The sequence below is a fragment of the Microcaecilia unicolor genome, chromosome 4 (assembly GCF_901765095.1).
Source record: "Microcaecilia unicolor chromosome 4, aMicUni1.1, whole genome shotgun sequence".
NCBI lineage: Eukaryota > Metazoa > Chordata > Amphibia > Gymnophiona > Siphonopidae > Microcaecilia > Microcaecilia unicolor.
The window spans coordinates 262,276,643-262,301,770 of NC_044034.1; the positions used below are offsets into that span (position 1 = coordinate 262,276,643).

The 25,128-nt window shown below is 43.0% G+C and overlaps 1 protein-coding gene across 2 annotated transcripts in view; it reads right to left on the minus strand.

Moving 5' to 3' along the window:
- EDAR (ectodysplasin A receptor) overlaps positions 1–25,128 on the minus strand; it is a 194,240-nt gene that overhangs the window by 22,164 nt on the left and 146,948 nt on the right. For both annotated transcript variants that reach the window (XM_030201478.1, XM_030201477.1), the window contains 5 exons: positions 20,458–20,544; positions 13,021–13,149; positions 11,760–11,831; positions 10,812–10,884; positions 6,754–6,913 (listed from right to left, as the gene is read on the minus strand). In XM_030201478.1, coding sequence (XP_030057338.1) covers positions 6,754–6,913; positions 10,812–10,884; positions 11,760–11,831; positions 13,021–13,149; positions 20,458–20,544 — 521 coding nt within the window. The remainder of the gene's footprint in view (positions 1–6,753; positions 6,914–10,811; positions 10,885–11,759; positions 11,832–13,020; positions 13,150–20,457; positions 20,545–25,128) is intronic.

A 25,128-nucleotide genomic window follows, 5' to 3' on the forward strand; every position in this document is an offset into this window, starting at 1 on the left:
AGGGAAGGAGCAAGAGATGGATGGGACTGGGAGGGGTGGGAAGCAGAGGGAAGGAGCAGGAAATGAATGGGACTGGGAGGGGTGGGAAGCAGAGGGAAGGAGCAGGAGATGAATGGGACTGGGAGGGGTGGGAAGCAGAGGGAAGGAGCAGGAGATGAATGGGCCTGGGAGGGGTGGGAAGCAGAGGGAAGGAGCAAGAGATGGATGGGACTGGGAGGGGTGGGAAGCAGAGGGAAGGAGCAAGAGATGGATGGGACTGGGAGGGGTGGGAAGCAGAGGGAAGGAGCAGGAAATGAATGGGACTGGGAGGGGTGGGAAGCAGAGGGTAGGAGCAAGAGATGGATGGGACTGGGAGGGGTGGGAAGCAGAGGGAAGGAGCAGGAGATGGATGGGACTGGGAGGGGTGGGAAGGAGCAGGAAATGAATGGGACTGGGAGGGGTGGGAAGCAGAGGGAAGGAGCAGGAGATGGATGGGACTGGGAGGGGTGGGAAGCAGAGGGAAGGAGCAGGAGATGAATGGGACTGGGAGGGGTGGGAAGCAGAGGGAAGGAGCAAGAGATGGATGGGACTGCGAGGGGTGGGGAGCAGAGGGATGGACCAGGAGATGGATGGGATTGGGAGAGGTCAGGCACAGCAGAGGGAAGGAGCAGAAGATGGATGGGACGGAGGGATGGTGAGCAGAGGGAAGGAACAGAAGATGGATGGAACTGGGAGGGTTGGGGAGCAGAGGGAAGGAGCAAGAGATGGATGGGACTGGGAGGGTGGGGAGCAGAGGGAAGCCTACTGGAAAGAAGACACTGCATAAAACAGAAGACACTGGGATCAAAGCGAATAGAAAAACTAAATGATCAGACAACAAAGGTAAATAAAAGTATTTTATTCATAATTTATTAATTGAAATGTGTCAGCTTTTTGAAATATGCATCTGTGATATTTTGCCTGTAAATTTCATTTCCTTCCTCCATATTAGCATATTCATTTGCATATTTATATATGCAAATGATATGCTAATATGCTCCACCCATTCTTTGCCCCCCCAAATGAAACAGTCAAACTACGCCTATGGGAAAAGAGGAGAAGGAGGCCTGGGTTGGTTGGTTGAGGGAGTGGGTTAAAGGGTGAAGAGGAGGAGGTGGCTTGGTAGTGAATTCAAGGTTGATCTTCTGCACCTAGTCAGCTAGTGATTGAGGAGAGAGTGAGGGGGGGATGGGAGCAGAGGGCACTTTGAGGAGGGAGTTAAGGGTGGCAAAGAGACGACGAGGGTTGGAGCCGAGATAATTAGTCAATTGGGTGTAATAGTCCTGTTTGGCAAGGAATAGGGAGGACTGGAAGGAGGATAGCATGAATTTGTAATGAATGAAGTCGGTATGGGTGCGAGATTTCCTCCAAAGGAGTTCGGCAGATCGGGCGCAGGAGCGAAGGTATTGGATGCAAGGGGTCAGCCAGGGCTGGGGATTAGTACACCTTGTGGGACGGGAGATGGATGGTGCAAGTGTGTCCAGAGCAGTGGAGAGAGTGGCATTGTAAGCAGAGATAGCCTTGTCGACAGACTCAGAGGACATGATGGAAGGGAGGAGATTAGAGATACAAGAGGATAAGGTAGGAGGGTCGACAGCCTGGAGATTCCTGAAAGTAGTGGTTAGTGTTGGGTGGGACTGAGGGGAAGGGTGATGAAGTGTGAAGGTGATCAGGTGATGATCTGAGAGAGGAAGAGCAGAGGTGCAGAAATTGGAGGGTGAGCAGGTAGAGGAGAGGACGAGGTCAAGACAATGGCCAGTTTTGTGAGTAGGGATGGTGGAGCTCAGCTGGAGGTTGAAGGAGGATGTCAGAGTGAGGAACTGAGAAGTGTAGGAGTCGGATGGGTCATCAGCGTGTATGTTAAAGTCTCCAAGAATGAGGGACGGAGATGAGGGTTCAAGAAAAACAGAGAGCCAGGCATCGAAGTTGGTAAGGAAGGAAGGGAGGATGATAAAATAAGGGTTCTGAACAAGTGAATAAGGGCTAGAAGTTAAAAGCAGCATCAAGAAGGTGGGCTTTTAGCTTAGATTTGAAGACGGCCAGAGATGGAGCGTGAAGGACTGGCTCAGGAAGTCTATTCCAGGCTTATGGTGCAGCAAGATAAAAGGAATGGAGTCTAGAGTTAGCAGTGGAGGAGAAGGGTGCAGATAAGAGAGATTTACCCAGTGAACGGAGCTCCCGGGGAGGAATGTTGGGAGAGATGAGAGTGGAGAGGTACTGAGGAGCTGCAGAGTGAATGCACTTATAGGTCAATAAGAGGAGTTTGAACTGTATGCGGAAACGGATAGAAAGCCAGTGAAGTGACTTGAGGAAAGGGTTAATATGAGCGTAACAACACTGGCGGAATATTAGTCATGCAGCAGAATTTTGAACAGACTAAAGAGGAGAGAGATGGCTAAGTGGGAGACCTGTGAGAAGCAAGTTGCAAAAGTCTAAGCGAGAGGTGATAAGAGTGTGGATGAGGATTCTGGTAGTGTTCTCAGAAAGGAAAGGGTGAATTTTGCTGATATTATAGAGAAAGAAACGACAGGTTTTAGCAGTCTGCTAAATATGTGCAGAGAAGGAGAGGGAAGAGTTGAAGATGTTGTTATACAATTCGGGGGAACTCACCTGAGTATTTACACCAGGTGGAGTGGAGTGGCCTAGTGGTTAGGGTGGTGGACTTTGGTCCTGGGGAACTGAGTTTGATTCCCACTTCAGACACAGGCAGCTCCTTGTGACTCTGGGCAAGCCACTTAACCCTCCATTGCCCCATGTAAGCCGCATTGAGCCTGCCATGAGTGGGAAAGCGCGGGGTACAAATGTAACAAAAATAAATAAATAAAATTTTCAGTGGCATAAATAGCTGTAACTAAATGTAGGTGTGTTTCCCGGTCCTATGTGCAATTCTATACACTGCACCTAACTTTAGGTGCATTATACAGAATAGCACTAGGCGCGTTAATCGGACGCATCTAGAATATAGACGCCATTTACAGAACCTGGTCCTAAATGTCTCAATGCATAGATGCATAAAGGGTAGATCTGAAATATCACACTTTGTTTGGATTCCTGTAAAAGGTCAGCAGTTTCCACATTCCTGAAAGCTTTTTGACTGATATTAATTCAGTTCATCTGGATTCTGGAGCACTAAATAATTTTCTCCCCATTCAGTATCGTGAATGATACATAGCCATCACCTTTCCAGCCTCCTGCTCTGTGAGATTTTCTTATAAAGGAAACAATCATGACAATTTTTTTATATTGTTTTAGTTGCTGTTTTATTGATTGTATTTGACATGTATTATATAGCTATACATTGTTTTAGCTATGGTTCTTTTATTGTTTTAGGGGCCCTTTTACAAAGCCGCAGTAGGGCTACCATGGCAATGGTGCATGGAAAATCGGCCCTACCACTGCACACCATTTCCACTGCTCTGAAATTATTTTTATTTTTTTAGCGCCAGGAGGTTACCTGGCAGTAATCGGGCAGTGCGGTTATTGCTGGGTTAACGCAGGAGCTCTTCCACCTCCTATTTGGGTAGGGGCTCTAGCAGGAAATGGCCACCCAGAGGGGTCCTTTTACTAAATGCGCTGAAAATGGCTTGCGGTAGTGTAGGCATGGGTTTTGGGCTCACGCCGATCAATTTTTCAGCGCGCCTGTAAAAAAGGCCTTTTTAAAATTTTTGACAAAAATGGACATGCGGTAAAATCAAAATTGCTGCGCATCCATTTTGGGTCTGCGAAATTACTGCCATTCAGTAAAGTCTCACGTGGTAATCGGGCGGTAATGATCTGTGAATGTAAAATGCCACTTAGCGCACGTCCGATATGCGTGTCCAAAAATAAAAATTATTTTTCAGCCACTTGTATCGGATGCGTGCCAAAAATAAAATTACCATAAGAGCCACACAGTAGCTGGGCAGTAACTCCATTTTGTCGCACGTAGACGCTTAGGCGGCTTAGTAAAAGGGCCCCATAAGTACATAAGTAATGCCACACTGGGAAAAGACCAAGGGTCCATTGAGCCCAGCATCCTGTCCACGACAGCAGCCAATCCAGGCCAAGGGCACCTGGCAAGCTTCCCAAACGTACAAACATTCTATACATGTTATTCCTGGAATTGTGGATTTTTCCCAAGTCCATTTAGTAGTGGTTTATGGACTTGTCCTTTAGGAAACAGTCTAACCCTTTTTTAAACTTTGCCAAGCTAACCGCCTTCACCACGTTCTCCGGCAACGAATTCCAGAGTTTACTTATGCATTGGGTGAAGAAAACCTTTCTCCGATTTGTTTTAAATTTACTACACTGTAGTTTCATCGCATGCCCCCTAGTCCTAGTATTTTTGGAAAGCGTGAACAGACGCTTCACATCCACCTGTTCCACTCCTCATTATTTTATAAACCTCTATCATGTCTCCCCTCAGCCGTCTCTTTTCCAAGCTGAAAAGCCCTAGCCTCCTTAGTCTTTCTTCATAGGGAAGTCGTCCATAAAGTGCTTAACTTACCACATGGCCATTTCCTTTTTTTTTTAAACTCCGTTTACCCACTGTGGTCAAAAGGGACCTTGGTGTGTGGCAAATCCACGTGCTGACACGACCAAAGGGCCCCTTTTAGCGTAGCTTGGTAAAAGCCCCTTAATTTGTTGATAGTGTTCATTTTTTAGATTGTAATCTGCTTTTGTGGGCTTGTTTTTTTTTTTACTTCATAGGATGGTAGGTGTGTGTGAATATAGACAGTTAGATAGATCACAACTTCCCAAGTTGTCGGCCGTGAAACCCACATTTGGGGTCAGCATCTGGGTGGTCAGTCTACAGGATGTAAGTCTGTGCCCCCGGGGGGGGAGGGGGGTCAAATACTTTCTGCAGCTGCACGAATTGGGGTCACAGCTACAGGAACTTTGGTGAACACTAACATATAGATAGATAGATAGATAGATAGATAGATAGATAGATAGATAGATAGATAGATAGATAGATAGATAGATAGATAGATAGAGAGACAGAGGTAGGTAGGTATAGGTATAAATATAGATATATAACTGGAACTGTGGAAAATGGTAAAGAAGTGAATGAATACTGTTTTCACAATCTATCTGTTTGATAAAATGGCTCTCAATTTGACATTTCAGGCCAAGCAAACTATAAACATTGCAACATCACTGTGCCCTGAAGCGCCAGATTTTACTCTCTGTTCAGAAGTAAATATTTTAAGCACTCTGCCCAAATACCTATTTTGAGTTAACCTGGAAATGTCAGGTGTGAATATAATGCAGAAAGGAATGCAGTTCAAGAACTGCGTCCCTGACTGTAGTCAGGGCTGCTATAAACACATAGGGGGCCATAGGCAAACTTTTGTGGATGCCCTCCACACCTCTGAAGTCCAGAATTTCCCTTCATGGCTCCCTCCCTTCTTTTTACAGCTGCTCCTGCTGCTGTTGTGCCTCCAGGCCTGTGACAGCAAAGAACAAAGAACCAGCCATACACACCAGGAAACCTTCAAGCCCCTGTGCTAGGTCCCTCCGCCTATGATGGTTCCCCTATCAAAAGGGAGGGGGTAAGAAAAGGAGAGCCTTCCCATGGGCTCAAAAGCTACTTTGTGCTTATCCCTGGTGCTTTGTTGATTGCTGCCCTGGGACCGGAGGCATGGCAGTGGTGGCAGCAACAATAGGAAGGAGGATCAGCCCAGGCCCTGTGATCTGATAACCTTCCTACCACTCTTCATTTTATCTATGGGCAACTGGGCCCTCTTTATTCAGGGGGCCTGGGGTAGCTGTTCTTTTGCCCATTGGTAAAAGTAACCTGATTGTAATGTGCTTGTAGTGATTGTTATTTTGGTTACCTTGTTCTTGTGATCATAGTGCACAGCAGTCAAAATTTACATTTTTGTATTGACAAGAAGGGCACCTAGACAAGCCGTACAACCAGTGTATTCAACTATCATTTTCAAGAACATTCTTTAACATGTGAAAGGATTTGTTTAGATATTTTACTATAATTTTCATGAATACAGTGACTATGTTATACTTGAGCATGCAGGGATATGTCACATTGCTTTCTAGCATGTTCTGAGCTTCTTCACTACCTAAATTGGCACATAAAAATTTGGTTACTGCTTCAGTGCAGCAGCAGTGTAGGCACACACCCAATTTTGGACGTGTCTGAGCCCAAAGTATGTGGACATCAGAACTCCACCCCCAGCCCTACATCTCTCAGACCCCCCCCCCCCCCCCCCTTGGGAAACTGGCATTTCTCAATAATTCCTCCCTCCGTGTACCTTTTACTTGCTTCATTTTGCTACCGGCAGTGAGCAGTGAACCACACCTCAGAGCCGTCCCTCTGATGTGGTCCCATCCATATGGAACAGGAAGTTGCATCAGAGGGATGGCTCTGGTGTGAATATTGCATATGAATTGCTGCTCGCTGCTGGCGAAGAACTGAAGCATTTAAAAGTTACACGGGGGGGGGGGGGGGGGGGGAGGTGGGGGGGGGGGGAGGTGGTTGCAGAGAGTCACCGGATCGCTTTCAGGGAGGGGAGGGAGAGATGCTCGGAGTCTTCAGCTGGTCGGGTTTGTGGATCCCTGCCAGCCACATCACAAGTGTGCTGCTCCTGGGTGGGCCCAACCGTGACTACACCAGTGCAGTTCAGTAGCATTTTGTACAGCCTGGAATTTGCCAGTTTGTGTCAGAAAGAAAGGATTTTGTATGTACAAACTGTTAGAAGAGAACAAAGTTCTTGGTTATATAAGGAACTTTACCCCGGTTAATTTGTTGTTTGTGGAAGATTTTTCTTTGGTCAAATGAACTAAAGACAAAAGACACAGCTCTGTGGTCCCTTGCTTGTCGACAGCAGCTTCCTCATCACTGTCCATGCTACGACTTAGAAGCCTCTCATTCTCCGAGGATGCATCGTTTTCACTACAAAAGGAAATAGGATTTTAATTTATAAAAGGTACATACATCAGGATGTAGAGGCCTGATTTCTGAAAACTTTTGATGGATGTGCACAATGAAACCCCCTTTTACAATCAAATCTTTCAGTTCAAACACTGACAACATTGTTTAATGTTTCTTTAATACCATATATACACTCAGCTACAAGTCAATCTCAAGCAGAAATTGAGGACAATTTTAGACCTAGAAATGGACACAAATGCTGTGACCCATGTATAAGTGGAGGTTCCCCTCCAGCCCTCCCTCCCTCATTCACCTGGGCCAGCACCTCTCGCTCCCTCCCTTCCACCTCTAGGGTCCAAAATTGTTCCCTCTGCCAGCCTGCTCAGCATGTATCTTCAAATGGATCTTCTATAGAGCAGTGCAGCTGTCTGTGGCCTGCTCCGGAGCACTCTCTACGATCTGTCCCACCCCCTCTGACTCAACTTCCTGTTTCTGCAGGGGTGGGAGGGATCAGAGTGCTTCAGAGCAGGCTGCAGGCAGCCTAGGAGTGTCGCTGCACTGCCACTACTTTATAGAAGATCCGTTTGAAGGTACACGACAGAGGTGGAAACGGGGGAGGGGATCGTTGTGCTGATGCGGTTGGGGGATGATTAAAATTTTTTTTTAGTGCTATGGGTATTACCCCTAGATAAGATGACCCTGGTTTATTTGAGGCAGTTTTTGCTCAAATTTCTCACCTTATAGTCAAGTATATACAATAGGACTTAGAAATAGACAGTAGGTAATAGATACACAGTTTTTTAAGTACCCAAAGATATCTGACAATTGACAGGGTATTAGGTGCCTTGCTTTTAGTCCCCTCAGTTTTCTTATTTTAACATTAATTCATCCATAACTATAGGTTATCATATATAAAATGAACAAAAATACTTCTGTAATTTCCAAACAACTGAGTAGAACACTCCATGTAGTACAATGGAATAATAGCATAGTGTACTTCCACTACTCAAGTAAAACATAGCTGACTAACATAAAAGAGAGAGGGGGGGGGGGTCTTTTAGAAAGCGGCGGTAAGCCCACCACGGGTTTACCGCACACTAAATCTGAACTATCGCTGGCCTACCACGGGCTTACCACATGCTAAAGCTGAACTGCTGTCGGCCCAAGGCAGCCGCCAGCGGTAGTTCCGAGTCAAGCACATGCCATTTCTGGCGCTCTGGAATTTTAAAATTCTTTTCTAGCGAGGCAGTAACCCAGCGGTCATCGGGTGTCATGCTGCCCGGTTAGCGCCGGGTTACTGTGGGAGCCCTTAACACCACCTCAATAGGTGGCAGCAAGTGCTCCCCGCCGTGTACCGTTACCAGCAGCATTAGGGCTAACTATAACTCACCATTAGGAGCGTTCCTCATACTCAGATATTTCGCTTTTAAGAAAGGCATTTGCCGCGCTGGAGCGAAGGAAGAGGTTTCCTACTTACAAAGCAGAGGGCCTACATGAGAATTTGAGGGAATGCCAGGATTTATTTTGGAGATATATTTTTGATCAGTTGCCTCTTCTATCCTACCTGCCTCTTCTTTCGCACAGTTGCAAATTAACAAGACTATTTTTTTCCTATCGCTCCAAATTCTCCCGGCTTCCCCTGGAGCTCCATGCATTCTGAGGTGGAAAACGAGAATGGGGGATGGGTATATGAGTATAAGAAGCAGCATGAGCTTGGTGTTGATGGGGAGGGATTAAAAAAAAGAGGCAAGAGCAAAAACCAGCAGATCAAAACCAATGGCCGGATAGGAGGAATTTTAAAAAGCACAAGCTGAGAACGCGCCAGTTCCATTTTTGCCTCTCGACAATCGGTCAGGCACTTTCAACCCGCCGGTGGTCTGGCAGCGAGAGGCACTTTTATTCAACACCCCGACCCATCTCCTCGCCCTCCTATTGGTCGAATTTGACCAATAGGAGGGCGAGCAGCAAATTTTACCCAACCTGCGAGGCCATGGAGGCAAACCCGCCCAAAAAGACACGACTCGTGACTTTTGAAAAATTCCCACAGGAAGTGGCAGAAACCTACACAATTCTTCAGGAAAACCACGGACATGGCAACTCTGCTCAAGATCCTGTACAGAGCTCAGCTTTACCCACAGCACTTGCAACTTAGCCCCTCCGTCCTGTAACTAGAGCCTTCCCATTGGCTGGATCTTACCACAGTGTCTGCAGTGGAAAGGTGTATCCAAGTACTCCTAAGTCCTAGACACCTGTTCAGTACCATGTCTGTTTTAATCATTCCCACGATAAATAATTCCCTAATCCCTTAGTGGATAGTGGAAATGAGAGGAGAATTGACGTTTGGTGTTAGAGTAATTTTGGGTTACATGGTAATGGAATACATGATAGTGATACAGCATAAGGCATTCTTAACATTACTAGATATATGTGGGAATATCACATGTTTTGATCTTTGTGGTATATCTTGTCGAAGATATGGGTCTTCAGTAGTTTGCGGAAGTTGGTCAGTTCATAGGTCGCTTTTAGGTTACGTGGCAATGCGTTCAAGAATTGCGTGCTCATATAGGAAAAGGTTGATGCGTGCATTAGTTTATATTTTAGGCCTTTACAGTTGGGGAAATGAAGATTAAGGAATGTGCGAGATGATCTTTTAGCATTCCTAGGTGGTAGGTCTATCAGGTCTGACATGTAGGCTGGGGCCTCGCCATGGATGATTTTATGTACTAGGGTACATACTTTGAACGTGATGCGTTCTTTGAGTGGTAACCAGTGTAGCTTCTCTCGTAAGGGTTTTGCACTTTCGTATTTTGGTTTTCCAAATATGAGTCTGGCTACTGTGTTCTGGGCTGTCTGGAGTTTTTTTGAGTATTTGCTCTTTGCAGCCAGCGTAGAGTGAGTTGCAGTAGTCTAGGTGACTGTCTCGAAGAGATTGTAAACTTTGTTGAACAGAGATTGTCTCATACATGTGTAGTGTACAGTGCTATGCATGTGTAATAGCGCTATAGAAATTATACCCCTGTCGGCATTACCACACCGGCAGCCGCTAGCATGGCTTTGTAAACAGGGATGATAAGTAGTAGTAGTAGTAATAGTAATCTAGAAATTTGTAGAATCCTGAAAAAGTCCTGATAGTTGGCAATTCTAAAGTTCTCAGTATGTCTGACAGATGCGTTTCCCCCCCCCCCCCCTTAAATTTTGGAGCCTTAGGCACATGCCTAGTTTCCCAATGCCTTAATCCATCTCTGCCTTTAATTATTAAAAACAAATGTTTGGCTAGAAAAGGCCATTAGCAAAAGTAGAAAATATATTTACAGTGAAATTAAGCAGTCTCAATTACTTAAGAAATAAGAGTGGTGTCTTTACCAGGTTGACAAATACATCAAATTTGACAAACACATCAATTGATAACTAAGAGGTCCTTTTACCAAATGACGGTAAAAGGTGGCCTGCGGTAGTGTTGGCGCTCAGGATTGTGGTGTGCCATGGCCACCTTTTGCCGCTGTGGATAAAAGGTAATTTTCTTTACAGGGCCAGTAAATGGTCGTGTGCTTACGAAACACATTGGCGCATGGTCATTTTCTGAGGAAGCCCTTACTGCGTTGAGGGTTCTGGTGCTAACCTGTCCATAACCACGCAGCTCATGGTGCTGCCCAATTACCGCTGAGCATGCCCCCGGTGCTAGAAAATTTAAAAATATTTCCTAGCGCCGGAAACAGCATGTGCCAGAAGCAGGAACTACTGCCGGGCTCCTGAGCGAGCCCGGTGGTAGGGATGATTTCCCATGCGCAAACCCAGCCCCTAAGTAAACGGTTGACTTTTTCTATACTGAAATTTTCTATCACTTCCAATGTTGATGTGGCATGGGTTTATTAAGTGATAATAGATTTTGCCACACATTAAAAATGAAAATGACACTCACCTTTTTTCAGTTTTGGCTGGAGGTGTCGGTAGTTTTTCAAACTCCTCTTTCTCAGCGAAAATGACAACACTTTCTGTGGATACCAAGCAAAGTAGGTTACACTGGCTGAAGGGTAGGGTGACCAGAATTCCTTGTCAAAGGGACAGCTGATCCGGTCTTGGTTTTACTTTACTACTCCTGTTGCATGTGTGGACTTGTACAGTGGAGCACTGTTAGTACATGGCGGTTGGGAGTCAATGTTATGTAACTGCCTATAAATGCTGAATTCTGTAACAATGTGCATAAATTCAAATAACGCCCTCAGCACACCCCTCCCAAGGCCACACCGTATTGTCAGCTATGCTTGTTGAAATTTACACAGGCCTGTTTTTAGAATACGCTTAAAACGATGTGCGCGTAAACACTGAAACACTGATGAAAAATCCTCTCCTCAAAACCCTTAACGCTAAGGGATAGCGTTAAGGGTTTTGAGGAGAGGATTTTTCATTACTTTTTCAGGGTTAGAGGCCACCGTATCATTCTGTGCATTGCAGTGCTACCGTCTGTGTATTACGAAGCAATACTGACCTCATTTACTCCATTTCAAATAAATTTCAATACAATTTGTGGCCATCTTTAGTGCAGATATTAACACCTGTGCTCAAGCTCTCTGTGCATTAAGCACACATTAACGTGCACGCATATCTGTGCTAACTGCTTTTTACCACTGCGTTAGTTTTGAGCATGATCGCCATGTTAGCAGCCACAAACCTTGTCCTACATTAGCAACATGGCTGCCTGCCACCAAATGCCAGAAGTACCTGCAAATATTAGCAGAGAAGTCTTGCGCTTGCCGCAGTTTTATACAGTTTAGTAAATAGTCACTGTTAAGGTATTAAAATAACTTAAATTCTGCATTTCTACTAGGAAAGAAATCATAGAAACCATGAGGCAAACAGATGTTCCAACCTGGTGCTTCTTTCTTTTCTTCCTTGTTGACCTGGGCTTCAACTGTCTTGACGGCATGAGTATTGCAGCATGCTGGAATATGAATCAGATGTTAATGGTCCTACAAGTGAACAGTTTAAGGACTACATTCTTATGCCTAAAAAAATAAATCGGTGTTGAAATGAAATACACCTAGGTGTATTATATAAAGTATGCTTAAATTTAGGCATACTTTATAGAATAAGCCTAAATTTCTGTGTGGTTTATAGAATACGCTGAGTGCCCAACTGCATGACTAAATTTAGTCGCAGGCAGTTACGCCAGGTAAAACTTGGTTAAATGCCTACACCTAGATTACGAGCAGTATTCTATAACCACATACAAAGGCTTTAGAAATGACCATGACCCACCCATTCTACGCCCATGGCCATGACTCTTTTTCAACTATGAGGCATATTTTCAAAGCACTTAGCCTTCCAAAGTTCCATAGAAACCTATGGAACTTTAGAAGGCTAAGTGCTTTGAAAATATGCCTCTATGTGACCTGGGGCCAGATGCACTAAACAATCGTTAGAGCCCTTCCTTTACCGATTCCCTTAGCGAATCGGTAAGGATCGGGCATGCATTAAGGAAAGGGAATGCAAATGAGCTGCTCGTTGTAGCTCACTTGCATTCTCTATTCCATTGTTAAACAGTCGGCCAATCGGCCAGTCGAGCATGCGCAGAGCAGCCAAGCGTTATGCTGGCTGCTCTGCGCATGCCAAATACACCTCCATGTGCCGCCCGAAGACGCCGCGCAACTCACCCCCTCCGATGTGGCTCGATCAGTGCAGTTGAGGATGCCCATCAAAAAAAAAAAAACGTCCATTTTGGCCATCATTCCCTCCCCCCCAAAGATGCCGCGCTGCTCACCCCCTCCGATGCTGCTAGATCCAGAGGACAGTGCAGTTGAGGAAGCCCATCCAAAAAAACCCCGTCCAATCTGGCCATCATTCCCCCCCCCCCCCCCCGCAATAATAAAAATGTCCCTTTTGGCCGTACTTCACTCAGCTGAGAGACCTGGAAGTCTCTGAATCAATCACAACGTGTAAATTCTGATGCCAATCAGTGTATTGATTGTTAAATGGCAATTATCAGCACTGATTGGCTTGTTAGGTAATTAAGTTGCACACGCAAATCCAGAATATGACCGGATTTACGCATACAACCTAGGTCACGCTATATAGAATCCCAGGGTAAAGGCCTCATTTTGTGACTAGAATGTTGAATACATTGCAGCTACCTTGTGCAGAAGGTTTTGCTTTCAGGATGTAGAACATGATGATCAAGACAATAGCAATAGCCATGATAAATATTGTAGACATAGCTATTATCAGAGCGGTGGCCAGGTGCCCTTGTCCAGGCAGTTCTGCTGAAAAGGAGAAAGTAGAATTGTGAGCCATTGACTGAAACAAGAGATGACTGAAAAGTTTTTCTGTGACATTAAGACATGATGGGGGGAATTCTACATATGGCACTTAAAAAAACATCAGTGCTGAAAAAAAACTGCACTTAGCCCTATTCTATGAACCTAAAGTTAGGTGCGGTTTATAGAGTACGCCTAGCATCCATCCCTGCGACTAAAATTTAGGCGCCTCCACTTACACCAATTAAAACTTGGTGTAAATGCCCACACTCAACCTAGGTGCGAATTGGGTATATTCTACAACACCGCTTAAATTGTAGGAATGCCCATGACCTACCCATGCCCCTCCCATGGCCATACCCCATTTCGAGATCTGCATGGGAGAATTTACATGCACGACTTTATAGAATACGCATAGCAAGTTCTATACGTAAATTCTAATTAGTGCCAATTAGTGCTGATAATTGCGTGTTAGTGGACAATTATTGGTGCCAAATTGGCTTGTTAATCAATTAAGTTACATGTTCAATTTGACCACATGGTCAAACATAACTTTAACTTTAGTCACCATATATAGATTCTGGGGGGATCTGTATTAAGATACAATTGTATTTGGATTCTAGTTTTGGTTGCATTTTGACATGTAAGCTGGCCATTCAGAAAGATTTTTCTCTGAAAGGTTGATTAGTAAGGGGACTAACATATATTAAGGCCTCGAAGCTCAAAACTTCAGCGCTATTCTGAACAGCACCTGAAAATACCACTACAACAGCACTGAGGAATTACTTCCTAATGCTCTACGCTAATAGTATGCAAATGATATGCGCACTATTAGCTTTAAGAATTAGGAAGTAAAGCGGGAGGATGGTGCCTGGCGCATGTGTTGAAGAGTTGTGCATCAAGCACAGCTCTTAAGCGCATACCTAGAAAACCAGAGGAGGAGGAGGGAAGGAGGAGGAGGAAGAGGTGCCAAAAGCATCCATGGTTCAGAACACAGGTTAGAATCCAGGTCAGAAGGCTGCAGACTGTTTCCATAATGCTCAGCTTGTGCACGGGTACCAGACTGGCCTGTTCTGCCCTCATAGATCTCTCTTTAGACAAGCGACTTACGAGGTGATTCCTCTGGTGTTTGGCGTTACTAGACCTTTTCATGTTGCCCCTGTAGCTGCTGCTGACACTGACTGGACAGATTTCTATAAACCTCCTTCGTCCTTTCAAAATTGATCCAGTCAGCTCTCTTCCTGCCATATTTACTGCCCAGACACCCTAACGCCAGCTCCGAGCTGGCATAGGATTTGACGTAGGAGGAGTGCCCTTGTTTGATGCACTGCCCGCTGAACATTGGGGAGAAATAGCGAATGAGCTCATCAGCATGCATTTGCATGCTCATTGCACTATTCCTTCCTGTGCTCATTTGTTCCCTCGCTCCAGGCCTCTGAACATCTTGTGCCAGTAAATGCGGGCACTAGTCCGGAACTAATGGCCTCTACTGCCCGTATTTACTTTAGAGCATCAGGGCCTAAGGAAATAATGCACGATATTTACCTCTTAATACAAGTTAAAAGGCAAAATCATAAATTATTTTACTGTAACACTCATTAGCTTAAGGTACCATGGGCTACATAATCATAAATGCAAGGCATGCAGAACACCTCATTATTATGTAAATTAAATAACATAGCTAGTGTTAAGCTTTACACACTGAACATTTCCAGGAAAAATAATGCCAATCAAAGTTGGCCTTATTTCTCCTGCATGGGAGCATCATGCATGAGGCCAAAGCTCCAGGGAAGCCTCTCTTTTTTTTTTTTTTTTAAATTATTTATTTATGCAATTTTTGACTTCACAAGTATTAATCTTGTTACAAGAAACATTAGGCATATGTGAGACATATAGTACAGATGTACTTCATATAATAGAAAATCAAAAGAAAACATAATTAACTCACCATGTCTACCTTTGACCACAATATAAAGGGGGTGGGGGAGAGAAATTACAATGATTCAGGGAATCTAAATAAGAAATATCTAAGAAAGGCTAAAGCCCTAACATCCACCATCTCTATTTATAATTATACTGGTGTTATGTCTTAACAATCTTTTTCAGGTTTATGAACTCTCTTAATTGATTTGGTACAAAAAACACATATTTTATGCCTAAGTATTTTACAATACACTTGCATGGGTAAGCTAGTAAAAATGTTGCACCCAACGACCTCGTTTCCTGGGAAGCCTCTCTTAAAGGGGCCAGTGCAGTAAACTAAAGGTCTGGAGTTCCTAGGCCTCATATCCCAGCAAAGATGACCCCACCAAACATGTCTCCAACCCCTCCAGACCCCCCTAAAATGGTGGTCTGACCACTAGCAGTAGTTCTATGAGACTACTGGTAGGGATTCCTGGTGCCATTATGAACCTGGTGCCACCAGGGGCAGGAGCAACTGGGAATCATCCTTGCTCTATACCCATAGACCACCAGCAATTGCTTCAGGTAGGACAGCGGGGGGGGGGGGGGGGGGGCTTTGTCAAGGGTTCAAGCTTGAACAGTGAGCACCTATTGTGCTATTGTGTCTTCATGGGGTTGAGGGGTCTAGGGGATTAGGGAATGTGTTCAGGGGAGAGCTTTTGCTGGAGTCCATGGAGACAGGTTAGTGATTCCTATGGTAAACTAAGCTGCAATACATTGCCATAATTTATTGCAGTTTAGTAACATCCACCCTCAAATTTTCAGAGAATGATATTTTTGCAGGGATTTAATGTACAACACAGTGATTTCTTATGGAGGGTCTAATTTATCAAGGGGTTTACTTATTTATTTTTGATTTTATTTGCACAAATCTACTCGTGGATGAAGAAAATGCTGAAATAACTTTCTCTTGACAACTAATAAATTACTATACTAACTCTCAGATAAAAATATCCTTGTGTGCACGCTCTTATCTAGTGATTCCACATAAACATTAATCTAAGGATAGTTTTAAGAAGGCTGATGTGAATTGTTTGATTTTAGAGCTAGGATCCAGGAATTCATGGTATGTTGCTGACTTCTTGCATTTCTACTTCTTTGACAACTGAGAAACAACAAAGATTATGAATGGAAAGAGCTTATTTAATTTAAGATGCTATGCAGATTCAAAATTACGATTGTTAGTATAAAGAAAGACTGAATCTCATTCTTTATTAAATGACTGCTTGGAATGTTAGTTCAACAGAACAGTAGCTCACCAAAATACTGCAAATATCACTATTGCTCAACATTTCAACTAGACGGGAGTAGGCAACCGCAATACACATAACATCTAGACATAATGCTACGCTTTGTTCTCTTCCTCCTACCCATATCCCTTTGATATTTTACTGAGGGCAAATAAAAGCATAATGTTGGTTTTCCAACATTGCAAACATTTTCCAACAGAGGCAGATGCATGGATAAAAATTAGCTACAGCCCGCGGCTCCTGGAATTTGTACCTGGCTAATTAAAACCTCTCATTGAAACACAACAAAACACAGCAAAACAAAAAACCCTCTCTCTTTTCCCAACCGCGCTTTCCTGCGTTTTGATGGAAACATTTAATAGCTGTAACCCTCGGTCACCAACTTCCCCCCTTTCAGTCCTAGACGTTACTTCCCTTGTGTTACTGTAAGCATCCCATCCCAATACATGAATGGCACAATACACTGTGCTACATTTCTAATCACAAGATAAAAATACCCATACAAGTTCCTTAATACATTTACCCCCTCATTCTATCAGAGAAAATCCGCCAAAACAGAGGAACGCTGAAATCCCATGACTAAAGTACAAAGCAAACCAACAGTGGGAAGTAGACCTTGCACTCCAGAGATGGAAGAGACAACTGGTGAAGTTTAAATGAAGGTTCATTGATGGAAGGATCGACACAGTACTCATTTTGCCATTTTATTTTGAGTAGTACACCCCAGAGTTCATGGAGCTTTTAACCAAAGGTCTTTTTAAAGACCAATCTGATGTTTGCAAAGCATCTTGTTCCCATCATAAATCTGATGATGGTCCCTCAGCTATGTGGTAAGCTGTATTGTAGAAAAACTTTAGCATCATGTTAGTTGATGAATGTTTTTTAGGTGTATCAGTAGTATTAAGCTAACATTATATTATCTCTCTGATATTTGAATTCCAGTGCTGTCCAATGTGTATGTTTTGATACTGTTTCATGGTAGTTCTATTATTAGGTTTCAATTTACTGTTTTCAAGTTTACTCATTTATTGTATTTTACTAGTGTTATGCTGTTAACAAAATTGTAAGTTTTATGTTAAACTGTATCTGCTGTACACCGCCTTGGGTGAATCTCTTCATAAAGGCGGTAAATAAATCCCAATAAATAAATAAATTGCTTTTAAGCAAGGATATTTGAATATAACGGTGAAACAAGACTCCTGAAGCAGGCCTGTGGCTGAAACACTGTACTGTGTCGAGTCTTCCAACAATAAACCTTTATTTAAACTTCACCAGTTGTCTCTTCCATCTCTGGAGTGCAAGGTCTACTTCCCTCTTTTTCCCCCTCATTCTATAACAGGGCACCTAAATTTAGGCACTGATTGCACAGTTTGTTTATAAAACAGAATTAGAATTCATGTTTTCCTGTCAGATAACTAAATGGTGGAATGAGTTACCAATATGAAAACACAATCAATCACAAGAACATAAGAATAGCCATACTGGTCAGACCAATGGCCCATCTAGCCCAGTATCCTGTCTCCAGCAGTGGCCAATACCTGACAGAAACCCAAATAGTAGCAATCAATCCCAGCGTAGGCAGTGGCTTCCCCCATGCCTATCTCAATAGCAAACTATAGACTTTTCCTCCAGGAAATTGTCCAAACCTTTTAAAAACCCATATACACTAACTGCTGGTACTTGCCAGAGCTTAACTATTTTTTGAGTGAAACAATGTTTCCTCCTATTTGTTTTAAAAGTATTTCCATGTAATTTAATTGAGTGTCTCCTAGTCTTCGTACTTTTTGAAACAGTAAAAAAAATCAGTTCACTTCTATTCCTTCTACACCACCCAGGATTTTGTAGACCTCAACCATATCTGCCCTCAGCCGTCTCTTTTCCAAGCTGAAGAGCCCTAACCTCTTTAGCCTTTCCTCATATGAGAGGAGTTCCATCCCCTTTATCATTTTGGTCGCTCTTCTTTGAACCTTTTCTAATTCTGCTATAGAACTGAATGCAATACTCAAGGTGAGTTTGTACCAAGGTGCGATACAGAGGCATTATTTTATTCTGGGTCTTATTTACCATCCCTTTCCAAATAATTCATAGCATCCTGTTTGCTTTTTTGGCCACCACTGCACACTGGGCAAAAGATTTCAGCGTATTGTCTACAATGACATCTAGATTTTATTCTTGAGTGCGACTCCTAAGGTGGACCCTAGCATCAGGTAACTATGATTCGGATTATTCTTCTCAATGTGCATCACTTTGCATTTGTCCACATTAAATTTCATCTGCCATTTGGATGCCCAGTCTTCCAGTTTCCTAAGGTCTTTCTGCAATTTTTCACAGTCCACAAATAGTTTGTTATTGTATCTTCTAGGGTCTGCCCTACTTCTTGTTGCATTGTGAGCTACACTGATCTACTTCCTGGTATGAGCGGTATGCAAGCACTGAATGTAATGTAAAGGTATGTGATAGAACAATAGCACTTATGAGTGTGATTGTGACAGTTACTTGCAAAAGTATGAGCTACATGCTTAGTGGTATTCTACAACATAGGTGTACAACTTGCTTAGTGCATAAATATAAGAGGGCATATATGTGGGTGGGGAATGAGAAGGTTCCACATGCGTAGGTTACAGAATAATGTAAGTTACATCCTAAGGTTCCACATTTAGGTGTGTGAATTTATGCCTCCTATTGACATGGTGTAGTTGAACATACGTAAATATTGGTGCCTAAATAGTGACTTGCATTAGTATTTTATAACGGAATCTGGGCACTTAGATGCCATTATAATTAGCACTTAGGGCCAGATTCTATATATGGTGCCTAGAAAATCCACGCAGAAGACATTTCCGCCTAAGCATATTCTATAAGCGGCGCATAGATTTAAGCATGGTATATAGAATACGCTTAGTTGATATCACAGCACCTAAAACTACTTGCCTCCATTTACACCAAAGAAAACGTGGAATAAATCCTGGCACGTAGATTTAGGCACAGACGGCTGTATTCTATAACAATGCATGTAAATTTTGAAATGCCCATATCCCTTCTCCTAACCACGCCTCCTTTTGCCTGTGCACTTTAAAATTTAGGCTCAGTGCGTTACAGAATACCCTTAGGGAGTTGTGTACGTAAATTCTAATTATTGTCAATTAGTGCTCATTATTGCTTGTTAAGTGCTGTTAACAACACTGATTGGCTTGTTAAGCCAACTAACTTATGTGTGTTGTTACGGAATATACTTGGATTTCTGCGTGGAACTCTAGGTGCACTATATATGAAATACAAAACAACCTACGCATCCGGCTTCTCCTATATAAGCGCACAACTATGGAATGGCCTCCCGAAAGCTGTGAAAACAATACATGACCGCCTGAACTTCAGGAAATCACTAAAAACCAACCTCTTCAAAAAGGCCTACCCCAACGATCCTACGTAAACCTCTTCACCCAGAAACACAGCATGCCTAATGATCATATTGGACAACACACAATCATCATGCCTTCCAACCCTCCACATATACCTCATTCGATCACTATACAACCTTGTATTTGCTATCAACTGACTGGGCAAGCGCCTTGACGGTACTATGTAAGCCACATTGAGCCTGCAAATAGGTGGGAAAATGTGGGATACAAATGCAACAAATAAATAAAAATAAATAAATATAGAATCCGGGGATTAGTGCCCTATAACCTGGTGGCTAACTTTTAGTGACCTGTACAGAATTGCCCCCTTACCCCCAGATTCTACATATGGCACTTAGAGTTGCTCGCACAGATTTGGACATATGTCCAATTTACACAGCAACTTGATCATTGAGTCAATCAGCGCAGATAATTGGGCAATAATAAGCAATTATCAGCATTCATTGACAATAATTAGAATTTACGAATGCACCCCTGATCTAAGAGAAGCATTCTATCTTTGGAGTGGGCTTTTCCTTCCCAGTTCTCAGAACTTCAGGGAGGGGGGGGGGGGGCATCCCAACCTCTGTTTCCCAGGAACGATTCATTGCTTGATAATCTCAGCATAGCTGTTGTTGCACTTTTTTATTCACATGCTCACTGAAGCATGTTCTGCCATACTAACTCCTGAGCAGTTGCCTTACCTTTGTGTGCATGTGGAAATGGAGAAACTGTGCTTGAGCCAGTGCTGCTTATAAGGCCGGCTGAAACAACTGATGTGAACCCAACACCTACAACACAAAGAAAAAGAAATAATTTCATTGTGAAAATATGCTATCACGAAAAACTGGAAACAGTGTTGTAAATGCTTTGAGGAAGGGCAAAATACTTTATACTCAAATTTATGATCAATAGAATATAAGGTATGTAAGGGGTAATTATCAAAACTCTGTAGGCAGGTACAAAATCTGTGGATCATTTCACTCATGGACTTTATACCATTTCTAAAAAAGGGAAAGATTCTGTTTTTGAGAACAGCCAAGGATAACACAGCCACAGAGATTTACATCTACTTTTTCTGTAGATACCACTTGTTATAGCCAATTATAACTGTAACAAAATGACCAAATGTCAGCGTAATACACAATTTAGAACAGTGAAATAAATTTGGAAATAGGCAAATCAGTACTGTACACATTAAAATAACATAGTAGAACACTCATATAACAGAAATATACTCACAATGTGAGCATACTGCAAATGAATCATTTTAATAATCAGCACAGTAGAACATTCATAAAATAGAGCCTCCGTCTTCTCCTTTTCCTAAAGTTCTTCCTCCTCCTTATAATGGACATTGGTGGTATGTGCTTTGACAAGGTCTTTCCTTTCTCTTCTCCCATCCTATCCTGTCTTACTTCACCAGTTGTCTAATAGGCCTGACCTGGGCAACTTGATACTTTTTTTTTTTTTTTTTAACACTTGTGGCCTTAATGCTCTGCCTACACCACCACTATCTCCCTCACTACTACCTCCTCCTTCTCTGTTCTACCTACACTGTATTAGGTCTCATTCCTGTTGCCTTCACTCTACTCCTAACATTATTGCTTCCTTTCCACCACACTATGCCTATCTACGCTTTCACCTCTCACTCCTTCAGTGTTCATGCAGTTACCAATCCTCCTTCATTCTCTTTCCAGCTACATACTCATGTACTGTGGAGGACTGGCCTACTGGTTAGTACAGTGGGCTGAGACCTAGGGAAGTCAGGGTTCAAATCTTGCTTCTTCTACTAATACTCCTTATTACCTTTGGCAATTTACTTAACCCTCTTCAGGTATAAAATGTAAATCATAAGCTCTCTGTGGATAGCAGAAATAGCTACTGTACTTGCAAGTAACTCTCTTGGATTTGGAAAGGCATGTAATCAAATCTAAATCCTTTGTCAAACTAATCCATCTGCAGTATCTTCTATGAAATACAGTGCCAGAGAACCTGTGAGACCACATTATCCACTGCCTTCTGACATCAGGCATTGAAGTGGATGTCTGTTCCAGCTTGCCCCGGTGTGAGGTCTGCTGTTACCATATAGCTCCAGAAAAAGGAGAACAGATTGAACCAATCTGGGTTTTACTTCCATTGCTTTCAAGGGAAGTAAAATCCAGACTGGCTCAAACTGTCTTCTTTTTTTCTGGAGCCATATGGTAACCCTCTGCATCCCGAGTACACCTCAGTGTCCTTGCTGCAGCTAGTTGCCCATGGTGTCTACCTGAACGGGTGTGACCAAAGGGACAGGTCCCACCCCTTTATAGCCTGTGAGGAGCATATCACTCTGCTGCCCTCCATGGGGAAATGGAAAGGGGGTTAAAGGTGAGACTCTACAACTTGTTGTTACAAAGGGACCTATGGACCAGCATGTTCGAGTTGCAATGCTGGCTTTACCATCAATGCCTGTGAATTTCCTTCCAATGTCTCTGTTTCTTTTGGGGGCCAATCCCCACCCCCAGAACCTGCTGTTGTGCGAGAGTCAGTTGGCATTCTTAGAGGACAGAATGTTGCAGACCTTAAAGGTTTGTCCCCACAAGGAGTTTCCTTTCTCAGTTCCTGGTAAGGGGGCTGGATAGACTGCCCAGGTTAAGGTACTATCATCAGTTTCTTTTTTGGTATCTACTTCTATTTCCTCTCTGTTGAGAACAATCAGCAGGAAGTTTCATTAAAAGATTTGCTGATAGCGACTGATAGAATGGAGAAAGCCATGCAGAAAATCTTGTCTTCTTTTGTAAAGTTTACAGAGGAAATTGTTGTGAAATTTAATGACTTCCCCCCTCCCCCAATATTCAATAGGCAGCGGTGAGCGTTTTTTTAAAACGCCTACCTTTGCCGGCTAATTTAGCTCCCAATATTCAGTGCTGGGTCATGTCCAGGCACTAGCACTGAATATTGGGGACTAAATGAGGGCAGGCTAGCTGCCAGATCCTATGCAGGCCTGGCCGATATTCAGCCGAGGCCCGCATATGAAAGTTATTCAGCCTCACAGTACTGCAACTACTGCGAGAGGTTGCTGGTAGCCATTTTGAGGAAGTTGCTGCTAGGAGCAGGAGCGAGGGAGGTAGCTCCTGCCCCCTCACTGGACCAGGAGTGAGGTCAGGTAGGACCCGGGGGGGGGGGGGGGCTCTTATCCTTACTGGGAAGTGGGGATGGGAGGGAGATGCTGACCTGGGTAGGGGCTTTTGTTGGGGGGGTACTGCTGCATATCGGAGGGGGACAGGAAGGGTGGAAAGGAATATTTTTAATGTGGGTTCCAGCCCAATAGTCAGCTGGGGCCTGCATAACATAAGTGGGTGAATTTAGGACAGCTTTTGAGGTTTTTAAATTTCCCTGTTGCACATTTCTTGACCTCCTTAGAACTTCTTTTGCGGTTGACATTTTAAACTGTTTTAGTTAGTTACCTATATTATTCGCCTAGAAGTTCTAAGGTACCTAATAAGGAAGGAGCTCTAGACACTATCCAATCTCCACAGATAGTTTAGATGTGTCTAGATTTTTTTAATCTTCTCATGAACTTACTACTAAAGAGCTACTTTGTTGGTATCTTTCCAGAAAGAGGAACACAGATTTATAATTATGAAAGTTTATTTTTCAAAAAAGAATTTTCCTTTCTTTGAGCAGACTATTATGATATTCCCAGATGTTGCCAGACACACGCAGTTGAGGCAAAAATCTTTTCTTCAATTAAAGCCTAGGGTTCTAGCGGTAGGGGCATCTTTCTTTTTAAAATGTCCCTGTAATTGTCTGGTGACAAATGAAAATTGTTTTTCTTGACCTCATGCACCTGGAAACTTTTTTGCTGAGAAAGTTTAATTTCTTATTAATTTGATTTTAATTAGCAAATATTATTCAGGTTATAATGATTGTTTTTCACTGCCCTATTATTATTCACATTGTTTTTATTTTTTCTTCTTTTTAAAATTTGGTATCATTGCTGGTTGCCGGTTATCTCTGTGATGTGCACTTGTGTGCATCCGTTTTCCTTTTGTAATTTTCATCTCAGAATTATTTATTTTTCTTAGGCATATTTCTGAATATATTTATTTGCACCATATTAAACTTTTCAATTTAAAAGAAAGCAATACCGTGTCTATTTGTTTACTGCATTGGCTCTCATTCCTGTTCTCTGCTGCCCGTCTCATCTTCCGCCAGGGTCGCTTTACTCATACTACCCCTCTCCTCAAGACCCTTCACTGGCTCCCTATCCGTTTTCGCATCCTGTTCAAACTTCTTCTACTAACCTATAAATGTATTCACTCTGCTGCTCCCCAGTATCTCTCCACACTCGTCCTTCCCTACACCCCTTCCCGTGCACTCCGCTCCATGGATAAATCCTTCTTATCTGTTCCCTTCTCCACTACTGCCAACTCCAGACTTCGCGCCTTCTGTCTCGCTGCACCCTACGCCTGGAATAAACTTCCTGAGCCCCTACGTCTTGCCCCATCCTTGGCCACCTTTAAATCTAGACTGAAAGCCCACCTCTTTAACATTGCTTTTGACTCGTAACCACTTGTAACCACTCGCCTCCACCTACCCTCCTCTCTTCCTTCCCGTTCACATTAATTGATTTGATTTGCTTACTTTATTTATTTTTTGTCTATTAGATTGTAAGCTCTTTGAGCAGGGACTGTCTTTCTTCTATGTTTGTGCAGCGCTGCGTATGCCTTGTAGCGCTATAGAAATGCTAAATAGTAGTAGTAGTAGTAGTAGTTCTCTCTTTCACTGGTAGAAAACTACTACTACATTTTTAATAATAACACTTACAAGACATCTCATTTAAGTCCTGGTGCATTCAATAGGTTTTCATAAGGTATATCCTGATAACCTGATACAGTTCTCAATATCTTGATTTACAGGATGAATACTTCCATTGTAGAGTGTCTATAATCTAGCTATCTGTGAGAATCTGAGAGCTGGGGATGGGTGAGAATGTTGACAGATTTAACATTGGAATGGGCTTAGACCTCCCATGTAACATTTCACCATATATCTGTCAAGATTGGCAAACATTTCCAAAGTTTGGTAAAAAAAAAAATACAATGATGCTTAACAATTACTGCGGGTTGCAGCAAGCCAACAAAAGTGTGCAGTGGAAAAGCTGATAGGCACTTCTAGACTAGTCAACAAGCTACTGCTTGCTTTAGTCCTACGAATGCCATGCCATGCATGTCTTTGAGTATTTTCCCTTCCTGAGTTTCAGCATGTAATAATTACAGTTTCTTCTCTGCCTGTTTCATCTTCCCACTACTTTGTGTAATGTTAGCATACCTCATTTGTTCATTGATTCACACATTTCAACACTGATGCTTTTGACATTGAAGGATACT